A 14,204-nucleotide genomic window follows, 5' to 3' on the forward strand; every position below is an offset into this window, starting at 1 on the left:
CTATGACTATTAGTAGTGAGCAGCGGTGATTTAAAGGGGTTGTCTTATCTACATAAATGGTTAAAAGTGCAAAGTCCTTTTGAAAAAAAAAAAAACAAGCAAGTTACTTAAAGGGAACCTATCGCCTGATTTTGGCCTTCTAAACTAAAGCTGTCAAGGTTGGGAATTTTGGGGAAACCACAAATGGGGTTTTTATCAGGGTCACAGAGGCGGATTTCAAATCCATCTGCGCAGATATAATACATTTTGACAACAATGATCACACCAAGACGTATTCACTGAGCAGAAGCAAGCTTCAGGCTCATGTATTAAGAATCTCATGATTATGCAGTCCAATATTTGGCCTTGAAACGGGAATAGGGAGTAAAAGATATAGCCCCAGCTTCACATCCCAGCTGTGAGAACCAACATGTTATGAATACAATCAGTTTGTTATGAATACTTCTTTGTTCATTTTGGCTTCATCATCTTTGTTAACACATTCCTGAACACACATCTTACAATCATATTATGAGCTTCTATGCGACTGTCATATAGACACACATAATTATGCAACGACATTATGCTTTAATTATATACACACACACAGATCATCTTATTACATCTGGACAAACGGCCTACCCTCACAAAACTAGCACCTGTGCTGCATTCTATAAAGGTGCACGTTACCCCTGATCTCCCCTGTAGACCCCAAAAATACCTTTATAAAATCTACCGTCCCGTATGTAAATTGTCCGGTCGGGTGGCGTCCTAATCTGCGTCTCCTTTCACCCTTCTGTTCTGATCGACATGGTTGACGCCATCCACGGAGGTGGGCAAAATCTCTTGCCTGCACAGATACATTCCCGGCTCCAACAGGCGCACTTTACGCTGCCCTATTGCGGACAGAGCCGAAAATATAGGTGCGCCTGCACAAACCGGCGAGTTTTCTGCGCAGGCGCGAGATTTTGCCTGGCTATGTGGATGAAGCGGGTGTCCTCATCCACATCACCGGGAAAAATCTCTCGCCTGCGCAAAGAACTCACTGGTTCACGCAGGCGCACCTATATTTTTGGTTCTGCCTGCAACAGGGCAGAACGTAGTGCGCCTGCGCGAGCCGGGAATATGGAGATTTTGCTTGTCTACGTGGATGGCTTCCGAGGTGTCACCCATGTCAATCGGCACAGGAGAAAGAAAGGAGGGACAGGAGGCGCAGATTAGGACACCTATAAGACAATTTACTTACAGGGTAGGAAATTTTATAAAGGTATTTTTGGGGTCTACGGGGGAGGGGGGAAGGGGGTAATGTGCTCCTTCAGGTAATGCAGCACAGGTGCTAATTTTAGTTTAGGAGGCCAAAATATGGCGACAGGTTCCCTTTAAAAGTAAAAACTGCACAACAGAATTTATTTTATGGGTATGAATAACCGTGGCCTTACCTTACAAGACTCGGCTCATGATAAGGCGTCGTTCCTATATGCGCTTGCGCAGATTTGCTGTAATGAAAGTTAGATGATTAATGCACTTCTTTTAGAGGATGATAACCTGCAGAGCATTCAGGGATTTTAACTTGTAACTATAAGCAAAGAAGGGAATTTTGTTTACTTACCGTAAATTCCTTTTCTTCTAGCTCCTATTGGGAGACCCAGACAATTGGGTGTATAGCTTCTGCCTCCGGAGGCCACACAAAGTATTACACTTTAAAAAGTGTAACCCCTCCCCTCTGCCTATACACCCTCCCGTGCATCACGGGCTCCTCAGTTTTGGTGCAAAAGCAGGAAGGAGGAAACTTATAAATTGGTCTAAGGTAAATTCAATCCGAAGGATGTTCGGAGAACTGAAAACCATGAACCAAAAGAAACGATTCAACATGAACAACATGTGTACACTAAAGAACAACCAGCCCGAAGGGAACAGGGGCGGGTGCTGGGTATCCCAACAGGAGCTAGAAGAAAAGGAATTTACGGTAAGTAAACAAAATTCCCTTCTTCTTTGTCGCTCCATTGGGAGACCCAGACAATTGGGACGTCCAAAAGCAGTCCCTGGGTGGGTAAAAGAATACCTCGATAAAAAGAGCCGAAACGGCCCCCTCTTACAGGTGGGCAACCGCCGCCTGAAGGACTCGCCTACCTAGACTGGCGTCTGCCGAAGCATAGGTATGCACCTGATAGTGTTTAGTAAAAGTGTGCAGACTAGACCAGGTAGCTGCCTGACACACCTGCTGAGCCGTAGCCCGGTGCTGCAATGCCCAGGACGCACCCACGGCTCTGGTAGAATGGGCTTTCAGCCCCACAGGAAGCGGAAGCCCAGAAGAAAGGTAGGCTTCAAGGATCGGTTCCTTGATCCACCGAGCCAAGGTTGACTTGGAAGCCTGCGAACCCTTACGCTGGCCAGCGACAAGGACAAAGAGCGCATCAGAACGGCGCAGGGGCGCCGTGCGAGACACGCAGAGCCGGAGAGCTCTCACCAGATCTAACGAGTGCAAATCCTTTTCACATTGGTGAACTGGATGAGGGCAAAATGAAGGTAAGGAGATATCCTGATTGAGATGAAAAAGGGGATACCACCTTAGGAAGACATCTTGAGATAACCCTGAGGACGCTAGGAGCCAGGACTCAATGGCCACACAGTCAGGTTGAGGGCCACCGAATTCAGATGGAAAAACGGCCCTTGAGACAGCAAGTCCGGGCGGTCTGGGAGCGCCCACGGTTGACCCACCGTGAGATGCCACAGATCCGGGTACCACGACCGCCTCGGCCAATCTGGGGCGACGAGAATGGCGCGATGACAGTCGGACCTGATCTTGCGCAGCACTCTGGGCAGCATTGCCAGAGGAGGAAATACATAAGGCAGTCGAAACTGCGACCAATCCTGAACTAATGCGTCCGCCGCCAGAGCTCTGTGATCTTGAGACCGGGCCATGAATGCCGGGACTTTGTTGTTTGTGCCGTGACGCCATGAGATCGACGTCCGGCGTTCCCCAGCGGCGACAGATCTCTCGAAATACGTCTGGGTGAAGAGACCATTCCCCCGCGTCCATGCCCTGTCGGGGATGTGAACTGCGGAAATGGTGGAAGCTGTGGCTTCCACCCACTGCAGAATTCGTCGGACTTCCTGGAAGGCTTGACGACTGCGAGTGCCGCCTTGGTGGTTGATGTATGCGACGGCAGTGGCGTTGTCCGACTGGATCCGGATCTGCCTGCCCTCCAGCCACCGATGAAAGGCCAATAGGGCTAGATACACTGCCCTTATCTCCAGAATATTGATCTGAAGGGATGACTCTATCGGAGTCCAGGTTCCCTGAGCCCTGTGGTGGAGAAAAACCGCCCCCCACCCTGACAGGCTCGCGTCCGTCGTGACTACAGCCCAGGTGGGGGGTAGAAAGGATTTTCCCTGCGATAGAGAGTTGGGGAGGAGCCACCACTGAAGTGACGTCTTGGTTGCAAGGGAAAGAGAGACTTTCCTGTCGAGTGAAGTCGACCTCCTGTCCCATTTGCGGAGGATATCCCACTGGAGTGGCCGCAGATGGAATTGCGCGAAGGGCACTGCCTCCATCGCTGCCACCATCTTCCCCAGGAAGTGCATGATGCGCCTCAAGGGGTGCGACTGACCCCGAAGAAGCGATTGCACCCCTGCCTGCAGCGAAAGCTGCTTGTCAAGCAGTAGCATGACTACTGCTGACTGAGTATGAAACTCCATCCCAAGGTACGTTAGTGATTGGGTCGGTGTCAACTTGGATTTTGGGAAGTTGATGATCCACTTGAACTTCTGGAGAGTCGCCAGAGCGACAGAAAGGCTGTTTTGACACGCCATCTGAGAGGGTGCCCTGACCAGAAGATCGTCTAAGTAGGGAATCACCGAGTGGCCCTGAGTGTAGGACCGCCACAACAGATGCCATGACCTTGGTGAACACCCGTGGGGCTGTCGCCAGGCCGAAAGGCAATGCCACGAACTGAAGGTGTTCGTCCCCGATGGCGAAACGCAAAAAGCGTTGATGTTCGGGTGCGATCGGCACATGGAGATAAGCATCCTTGATGTCGATCGATGCTAGGAAGTCTCCTTGTGACATCGAAACGATGACAGAGCGGAGAGATTCCCATCCGAAAACGTCTGGTGCTCACATGTCTGTTGAGCAGTTTGAGGTCCAGAACGGGACGGAATGAGCCGTCCTTCTTTGGCACCACAAACAAGTTGGAGTAAAAACCACGACCATGTTCCTGGAGAGGAACAGGGATCACAACTCCTTCTGTCTTCAGAGTGTTCACCGCCTGAAAAAGTGCCTCGGCTCGCTCGGGGGGCGGAGATGTTCTGAAGAAACGAGTCGGGGGACGAGAGCTGAACTCTATCCTGTAACCGTGAGACAGAATGTCTCTCACCCATCGGTCTTGGACATGTGCCCACCAGGCGTCGCAAAAGCGGGAAAGCCTGCCACCGACCGAGGATGCGGCTAGGGGATGCCGAGAGTCATGAGGAGGCCGCCTTGGAGGCAGTGCCTCCGGCGGCTTTTTGGGGGCGTGCCTTAGACCGCCACGCAAAAGAGTTCCTCTGGCCCTTCTCTGGCCTGTTGGACGAGGAGGATTGGGACTTGGCTGAGGGCCGAAAGGACCGAAACCTCTGTTGTATTTTTCGTTGCTGAGGTTTCTTCGGTTTGGCCTGGGGTAAGGACGAGTCCTTTCCCTTGGATTGCTTAATAATTTCATCCAATCGTTCGCCAAACAAACGGTCGCCAGCAAACGGCAAACCGGTTAAGAATTTCTTGAAGCAGAGTCTGCCTTCCATTCGCGTAGCCACATGGCTCTGCGGACTGCCACCGAATTAGCGGATGCCACTGCTGTACGGCTAGCAGAGTCCAGGACGGCGTTCATGGCGTAGGACGACAAAGCCGACGCCTGGGAAGTCAAAGACGCAACTTGCGGAGCAGAGGTACGTGTCACCGCATTAATCTCAGACAGACAAGCTGAGATAGCTTGGAGTGCCCATATGGCTGCAAAGGCCGGGGCAAAGGACGCACCTGTGGCTTCATAGATGGATTTCATCAGGAGCTCTATCTGCCTGTCAGTGGCATCCTTGAGCGATGAGCCATCTGCAACTGATACTACAGATCTAGCTGCCAGTCTGGAGACTGGAGGATCCACCTTGGGACACTGAGCCCAACCTTAACTACGTCAGAGGGGAAGGGGTAACGTGTGTCATTAAGGCGCTTAGTAAAGCGCTTGTCCGGAAAAGCTCTGTGCTTCTGGACAGCATCTCTGAAGTTGGAGTGATCGAAAAACGCACTCCGTGTACGTTTGGGAAACCTAAACTGGTGTTTCTCCTGCTGCGAAGCCGACTCCTCTATAGGTGGAGCTGGGGGAGAGAGATCTAGCACCTGGTTGATGGACGCTATAAGGTCATTTACTATGGCGTCCCCTTCAGGTGTATCAAGATTGAGAGCAATGTCAGGTTCAGAGCCCTGAGCTGCGACGTCCGCCTCATCCTCCAGAGAGTCCTCAAGCTGAGACCCCGAGCAGCGTGAGGAAGTCGGGGAAGATTCCCAGCGAGCCCGCTTAGCCGGTCTGGGACTGTGGTCCGTGCAGGAGTCCTCCACATGAGACCTAGGGGCCACCCCGGGAGCACGCTGCGGCGCAGACCGAGAGGGGCCTGGAGGCGATGATCCAACAGTGCCTGGGGCCTGTGTAAGGACCGGTCTGGACTGCAAGGCTTCTAGTATCTTGGCAGACCATTTATCCATAGACTGAGCCATGGATTGTGAAAGTGACTCAGAGTTTCTCAGCAAAAACTGTCAACTCTGTCCCTGCCGCCTGGACAGGGGAAGCAGGAGGGTCTGCCTGAGCCGAGGGGCCCACTAGTGACCGAGGCTCCGGCTGGGCAAGTGCAACAGGGGTCGAGCATTGCTCACAGTGAGGGTAGGGTGGAACCCGCAGGTAACATAGCCCTACAAGAGGTACAGGTTGCAAAAAAACCTTTTGTTTTAGCGCCCTTGCTCTTTGTGGACGACATGCTGTTGTCTCCTAGGAGAGTGATCACTGAGGGTATATAGCCAAAGCAAACAACCCGGCCGACAGAGAAAATATATACAAATATATATATATATATATATATATATATATATATACTCCGGCACCCTAGGGGGACCAGCACCGGGTGACCGGTGTGGCTTACCGACCGCCCAAAGCGGTGTGTGTCCACCAGATTCCCTGCCTTAGGTCTCCCAGAGCTTGTTCCTGAAATCCTCCACCGGCAGAATGTTGTATAAAAATGGCTGCCGGAGCTCTCAGGGGAGGTGGGAGCCGTGGGCGGCGACTATTAAAGTGCGGGAATCTGGTGCCCTACAGTGATCAGTGAGGGGGGGGGGGGAGGACACCTCAAGTATGCTCCAGCCCTCACTGCCGACGTCAGGTCGACCGTCCCGCCCTTACCCCTGACTGGCAGGCCCGGGGGCGGGAGTTATGTACTAGGCCGCGATGAAGCCGGGGACTAGATTTAATACCGCGGCCGACAAACAGGCGCGGTCGGCGCGTAAGTCCCGGTCTTCACAAACCAGCAGCTGCTGCAGCGTCTGGGAAACCAGCGCTCCATGCACCGTCCCCATGGGGACACAGAGTACCTTTTGATGCAGGGCCTTGTCCCTGAGGATACAATAGACTCCTGTCCGTCAGATTCCCACAAGGGCTGCGGAGGGAGCCCGGTCCCAGTGAATGGATGACCGGTTAGGATCCCACTTCATCCAGAGCCTCTAAGGGGATGGTGAAGGAAAACGGCATGTGGCTCCAGCCTCTGTACCCGCAATGGGTACCTCAACCTTAACAGCACCACCGACTTAGTGGGGTGAGAAGGGAGCATGCCGGGGGCCCTGTGGGGGCCCTCTTTTCTTCCAACCGATAAAATAAGCAGCTGCTGCTGACTAAAATGGAGATGCATGAGTGAATGTGTGCCTCCTTCTACACAAAGCATAAAACTCGAGGAGCCCGTGATGCACGGAGGGTGTATAGGCAGAGGGGAGGGGTTACACTTTTTTAAAGTGTAATACTTTGTGTGGCCTCCGGAGGCAGAAGCTATACACCCAATTGTCTGGGTCTCCCAATGGAGCGACAAAGAAAAACCTAATGCGCTTGGATTAGGTTTTACCTCACAGCATGCACTAATGTGGATCAGAATAGTGAGTGCAATAGAAGACGGCTCCTGCACGTGCCTGCAAGGCAGATTAGGACATAGCGGAGCACACGGAGGAGCCGATCACATCGGCAAATTGCAGACCTGACTAGGTCAATCTGAATCTGGGCCTTAAAGGGAACATTTATTTTTATTCGCTTCTAGCATGTGGTTTCCTCATTGCATTCTGCACAGGGATCACTTTACCAGCTCCAGCAATGGGAATGTGCCGTCTGCAGAGCGCAATCCTCTGGCAATGTATACATTTGTACAGTGCTATGCAAAGAGCCATACCTGATCTCCGCAATTGTATTTCTCGTAAATTCTATGAAAAAGCAAAAAAAAAAATATATATAAAAATATGTACAAAATAAAAGAAAAAAAATGATAGAAAAGCTGCGATATACCTTGGAGCAGTTTTTGTGCTGAATCCGATTTGCCGCACACGGGGCGGAGGATGGGGTCAGGACTGGTCACTATCTGGAATTTAGGGCTGTCTGTATGTTGCTGGTCTGGGGGACACGTTGCCCCCACATCTCCGAATGCACAAGTCTGATGTTCTTTGTTCTCGGAGTTTGATGCCATTTTCCTTCGGACTTTGTGCAGATCTGACATATTTGCTGGGTTGAACTTCAGCATCCCTGCAAAATAAAGCTACAGCCTTACAGACCAGAGAGGGTCACACCACACTGACAAGGCGTGCTACGCAGGTGCTGCAAATTAAAGGAGTTGTCCATTTTTGAGGACACTTTATTATTTCAATGCATGTTTTTGGGACAATAAATCATTTTTGCAATAGTGTTTCATTACAAATTTTGCACTGTGCAAAGTAACCTTTTAACTCTTGGGCGATTTTCCGTTTTATTTTTTGCTCCCCTTCTTCCAACAGCCGTAACTTTTTTTATTTTTCTGTCAATCTTGCCATATGAGGGCTTGTTTTTTGGGGGATGAGTTGTACCTTTAAATTAAATCATAAGTTTTACCATATAGTGTGCTGGAAAACAGCAAAAAAATCCAACTGCGGATGAAATAGCAAGAAAATACGTCATTACTTACTGGTAATGTGTTTTTTCCGAACCCATGACGGCACCACGAGAGAGAGGATCCGCCCATCCAGGACAGGCAACCTTCAGGTTAAAAAGGGGGCGGTCCTCTCACCGCTTCAATTTGATTACAGAGCATGAGAGGACCTCCAAAAAAAAAACCAACAGGTTAGTAGAAGGCCACCACCAGAAAAAATTGTGGAAGAAGGAAAAAAGGAAGGTGAACCAACCAACAATCCCCAGTGCAGGGTGGTAATATAAGGGTGCCGTCATGGGTTCGGAAAAAAGAGAATTTTGTTTACTTACCGTAAATTCTTTTTCTTATAGTTCCGTATTGGGAGACCCAGACCATGGGTGTTTAGCTTCTGCCTCCGGAGGACACACAAAGTACTACACTCAAAAGTGTAGCTCCTCCCTCTGAGCTTATACACCCCCTGGAGAACCAGATCTAGCCAGTTTAGTGCAAAAGCTGAAGGAGAATAGCCACCCACAAGTAAAAACAGAGCAAAAACCGGAACAACCGGAGACTCTGTCCACGACAATAGCCGGTGAAAGCACGCGGAACAAGAAATTGCCAACAGGCAACAGGGAGGGTGCTGGGTCTCCCAATACGGAACTATAAGAAAAAGAATTTACGGTAAGTAAACAAAATTCTCTTTTTCTTTATCGTTCCTATGGGAGACCCAGACAATGGGACGTCTCAAAGCTGTCCATGGGTGGGAATAAACAGAAAAACTAGGAAGTAGGCGGAGCCTAACTTCACAAATGGGCGACAGCCGCCTGAAGGATGCGTCTGCCCAAGCTCGCATCTGCTGAAGCATGAGCATGCACTTGGTAGTGCTTTGAAAAGGTATGCAGGCTAGTCCAAGTGGCAGCCTGACAGACTTGCTGAGCCGTAGCCTGGTGCATGAAAGCCCAAGAGGCACCGACAGCTCTGGTCGAGTGTGCCTTGATCCCCGGGGCGGGGGAGGTACCTGAGAACACTGGTAGGCATCCGAAATGGTCGACCTAATCCAACGGGCCAAGGTCGGCTTAGAAGCAGAGAGGCCCTTACGCCAACCTGTGGTTAGCACAAAAAGAGAGGTGCACCGCCTAAGAGCAGCGGTGCGAGACACATAGATCCGGAGCGCCCGCACCAGATCCAGAGTATCAGAGAACAGGAGAAAACACACGACCATAATCCAAGGTGCAAAAAGTGAAATCTTTATTGACATAGGAGTAGGTGCAGGGCGGCACAGAACAAGTGAGGACAACGAACATCTATCAATGACCAAGACACACAAACAATTGTCAAAATGATAGGTGTACTGGTCCATCCATAATGTACTGCAAGAAGGGAATTTTGTTACTTACCGTAAATTCCTTTTCTTCTAGCTCTTATTGGGAGACCCAGACGATTGGGTGTATAGCACTGCCTCCGGAGGCCACACAAAGCAATTACACTAAAAAGTGTAAGGCCCCTCCCCTTCTGGCTATACACCCCCAGTGGGATCACTGGCTCACCAGTTTTAGTGCAAAAGCAAGAAGGAGGAAAGCCAATAACTGGTTTAAACAAATTCACTCCGAGTAACATCGGAGAACTGAAAACCGTTCAACATGAACAACATGTGTACCCGCAAACAAACCAAAAATCCCGAAGGACAACAGGGCGGGTGCTGGGTCTCCCAATAAGAGCTAGAAGAAAAGGAATTTACGGTAAGTAACAAAATTCCCTTCTTCTTCGGCGCTCTATTGGGAGACCCAGACGATTGGGACGTCCAAAAGCTGTCCCTGGGTGGGTAAAGAAATACCTCATGTTAGAGCTGCAAAGACAGCCCTCCCCTACGGGGAGGCAACTGCCGCCTGCAGGACTCTTCTACCTAGGCTGGCGTCCGCCGAAGCATAGGTATGCACCTGATAATGTTTGGTGAAAGTGTGCAGACTCGACCAGGTAGCTGCCTGGCACACCTGTTGAGCCGTAGCCTGGTGTCGCAATGCCCAGGACGCACCCACGGCTCTGGTAGAATGGGCTTTCAGCCCTGATGGAACCTGAAGCCCCGCAGAACGGTAGGCTTCAAGAATTGGTTCTTTGATCCATCGAGCCAGGGTGGCCTTAGAAGCCTGCGACCCTTTGCGCTTACCAGCGACAAGGACAAAGAGTGCATCCGAACGGCGCAGAGGCGCTGTGCGGGAAATGTAGATTCTGAGTGCTCTCACCAGATCTAACAAATGTAAATCCTTCTCATACCGATGAACTGCATGAGGACAAAACGAAGGCAAAAAGATATCCTGATTAAGATGAAAAGAGGATACCACCTTCGGGAGAAACTCCTGAATGGGGCGCAGCACTACCTTGTCCTGGTGGAAGACCAGGAAGGGAGCCTTGGAAGACAGCGCTGCTAGCTCAGACACTCTCCGAAGAGATGTGATCGCTACCAGAAAAGCCACTTTCTGTGATAGTCTAGAAAGTGAAACCTCCTTCAGAGGCTCGAAGGGCGGCTTCTGGAGGGCAACTAGTACCCTGTTCAGATCCCATGAATCTAACGGCCGCTTGTACGGGGGAACTATATGGCAAACCCCCTGTAGGAACGTGCGCACCTTAGAAAGTCGTGCTAGACGCTTCTGAAAAAAGACGGATAGCGCCGAGACTTGTCCTTTAAGGGAGCCGAGCGACAAACCTTTTTCTAACCCAGATTGCAGGAAAGAAAGAAGGGTAGGTAATGCAAATGGCCAGGGAGACACTCTCTGAGCAGAGCACCAGGATAAGAATATCCTCCACGTTCTGTGGTAGATCTTAGCAGACGTGGGCTTCCTAGCCTGTCTCATGGTGGCAACGACCCCTTGGGATAAGCCTGAAGACGCTAGGATCCAGGACTCAATGGCCACGCAGTCAGGTTGAGGGCCGCAGAATTCCGATGGAAAAACGGCCCTTGGGACAGTAAGTCTGGTCGGTCTGGTAGTGCCCACGGTTGGCCGACCGTGAGATGCCACAGATCCGGATACCACGCCCTCCTCGGCCAGTCTGGAGCGACGAGTATGACGCGGCTGCAGTCGGATCTGATCTTGCGTAGCACTCTGGGCAAGAGTGCCAGAGGTGGAAACACATAAGGGAGCCGGAACTGCGACCAATCTTGCACTAGGGCGTCTGCTGCTAGAGCTCTTTGATCGCGAGACCGTGCCATGAAGGTTGGGACCTTGTTGTTGTGCCGGGACGCCATTAGGTCGACGTCCGGCCTTCCCCATCGGCGACAGATTTCCTGAAACACGTCCGGGTGAAGGGACCATTCCCCTGCGTCCATGCCCTGGCGACTGAGGAAGTCTGCTTCCCAGTTTTCTACGCCGGGGATGTGAACTGCGGATATGGTGGAGGCCGTGGCTTCCACCCACATCATAATGCGCCGGACTTCCTGGAAGGCTTGCCGACTGCGAGTCCCTCCTTGGTGATTGATGTATGCCACCGCTGTGGAGTTGTCCGATTGAATTCGGATCTGTTTCCCTTCCAGCCACTGCTGGAAGGCTAGTAGGGCAAGAAACACTGCTCTGATTTCCAGAACATTGATCTGAAGGCTGGACTCCTGCTGAGTCCACGTACCCTGAGCCCTGTGGTGGAGAAACACTGCTCCCCACCCTGACAGACTCGCGTCTGTCGTGACCACCGCCCAGGACGGTGGTAGGAAGGATCTTCCCTGTGATAATGAGGTGGAAAGGAGCCACCACTGCAGAGAGTCCTTGGCCGTCTGGGAAAGGGAGACTTTCCTGTCCAGGGATGTCGACCTCCCGTCCCATTGGCGGAGAACGTCCCATTGAAGTGGACGCAGATGAAACTGCGCAAACGGAACCGCCTCTATTGCCGCCACCATCTTCCCGAGGAAGTGCATGAGGCGTCTTAAGGAGTGCGACTGACTTTGAAGGAGAGCCTGCACCCCTGTCTGTAGTGACCGCTGCTTGCTCAGCGGAAGCTTCACTATCGCTGAGAGAGTATGAAACTCCATGCCAAGATACGTTAGTGATTGGGTCGGTGACAGATTTGACTTTGGGAAGTTGATGATCCACCCGAACGCCTGGAGAGTCTCCAGTGCAAAATTCAGGCTGAGTTGGCATGCCTCCTGAGAGGGTGCCTTGACCAGTAGATCGTCCAAGTAAGGGATCACAGAGTGTCCGTGAGAGTGCAAGACTGCTACCACTGCTGCCATGATCTTGGTGAACACCCGGGGGGCTGTCGCCAGACCAAATGGCAGAGCCACAAACTGAAGATGTTCGTCTCCTATCACGAAGCGCAGAAAGCGTTGGTGCTCCGTAGCAATCGGCACGTGGAGATAAGCATCTTTGATGTCTATTGATGCTAGGAAATCTCCTTGGGACATTGAGGCAATGACTGAGCGGAGGGATTCCATCCGGAACCGCCTGGCGTTCACATGCTTGTTGAGCAGTTTTAGGTCCAGAACAGGACGGAAGGAGCCGTCCTTTTTTGGAACCACAAAGAGATTGGAGTAAAATCCTCGCCCCCGTTCCAGAGGGGGGACAGGGATCACGACTCCTTCTGCTCTTAGAGAGTCCACCGCCTGCAGCAGGGCATCTGCTCGGTTGGGGTGTGGGGAGGTTCTGAAGAACCGAAGTGGGGGCCGAGAACTGAACTCGATTCTGTACCCGCGAGACAAAATGTCTGTTACCCACCGGTCTTTGACCTACAGCCAAATGTCGCAAAAGCGGGAGAGCCTGCCACCGACCGAGGATGCGGAGGGAGGAGGCCGAAAGTCATGAGGTAACCGCCTTGGAAGCGGTTCCTGCATTTGCTTTCCTGGGGCGTGAGTGAGCCCGCCAGGAATCTGAGCTCCCTTGTCCTTTCTGAGTCCCTTTGGACGAGGAGAATTGGGGCTTGCCCGAGCCTCGAAAGGACCGAAACCTCGGCTGCCACTTTTTCTGTTGAGGTTTACTTGCTCTGGGCTGTGGCAAGGAAGAGTCCTTACCCTTGGACTGTTTTATGATTTCAGCCAATGGCTCACCAAACAGTCTGTCTCTAGATAATGGCAAGCTGGTTAAGCATTTTTTGGAACCAGCATCTGCTTTCCAGTCCTTTAACCATAAGGCTCTGCGCAAAACCACAGAATTGGCGGCCGCCATAGAGGTACGGCTCGTAGATTCTAGGACAGCATTGATAGCATAGGTCGCAAACGCAGACATTTGCGAGGTTAGGGACGCCACCTGTGGCACTGCTGGATGCATGATAGCATCCACCTGTGCTAAACCAGCTGAAATAGCTTGTAGTGCCCACACGGCCGCGAATGCTGGAGCAAACGACGCGCCGATAGCTTCATAGACAGATTTTAACCAAAGGTCCATCTGTCTGTCGTTGGCATCTTTAAGTGAAGCGCCATCCTCTACTGCGACTATGGATCTAGCCGCAAGCTTGGAAATTGGGGGATCCACCTTTGGGCACTGGGTCCAGCGTTTGGCCACTTCAGAGGGAAAAGGATAACGGGTATCCTTAGAACGTTTAGAGAAACGCTTGTCTGGATGAGCGTCGTGCTTCTGGATTGATTCTCTGAAGTCAGAGTGGTCCAAAAAAGCACTTAATTTACGCTTGGGATACAGGAAATGGAACTTCTCCTGCTGTGCAGCTGCCTCCTCTGCTGAAGGAGCTGGGGGAGAAATATCCAACAGTCTATTAATCGCCGATATAAGGTCATTAACCATGGCGTCACCATCAGGGGCATCCAGATTGAGAGGGGCCTCAGGATTAGAATCCTGATCACCGTCCTCAGTCTCATCACAGAGAGACTCTTCTCGCTGAGACCCTGAGCAGTGTGATGACGTCGAGGGTCTTTCCCAGCGAGCTCGCTTAGGCTGCCTGGGACTGTCATCTGAGTCAGAGACTTCAGCTTGTGATGCTTGAGACCCCCTTGAAGTACGGATTAGTTCCAACTGAGGGGGACCAGAGAGCATAGCCACAGCAGTGTCCATGGTCTGAGGAACTGGCCTGGCCTGCAAGGTCTCCAGGATTTTTGTCATAGCCTCAGACATTTTATCAGCAAACACTGCAAAGTCTGTCCC

At 51.5% G+C, this 14,204-nt stretch overlaps 1 protein-coding gene across 1 annotated transcript in view; it reads right to left on the reverse strand.

Moving 5' to 3' along the window:
- Window positions 1-1,417: 1,417 nt before the first annotated feature.
- The window catches only part of LOC142254805 (uncharacterized), a 238,389-nt gene continuing 225,602 nt past the window's right edge, over window positions 1,418-14,204 (reverse strand). Inside the window, exons 16-18 of the mRNA XM_075326121.1 lie at window positions 7,539-7,772; window positions 7,426-7,456; window positions 1,418-1,475 (exon numbers count right to left, since the gene is read on the reverse strand). Of these exons, the coding sequence (XP_075182236.1) occupies window positions 7,619-7,772 (154 nt within the window). The 3' untranslated portion in view covers window positions 1,418-1,475; window positions 7,426-7,456; window positions 7,539-7,618. The remainder of the gene's footprint in view (window positions 1,476-7,425; window positions 7,457-7,538; window positions 7,773-14,204) is intronic.

The sequence above is a fragment of the Anomaloglossus baeobatrachus genome, chromosome 10, assembly GCF_048569485.1.
Source record: "Anomaloglossus baeobatrachus isolate aAnoBae1 chromosome 10, aAnoBae1.hap1, whole genome shotgun sequence".
Classification (NCBI taxonomy): Eukaryota; Metazoa; Chordata; class Amphibia; order Anura; family Aromobatidae; genus Anomaloglossus; species Anomaloglossus baeobatrachus.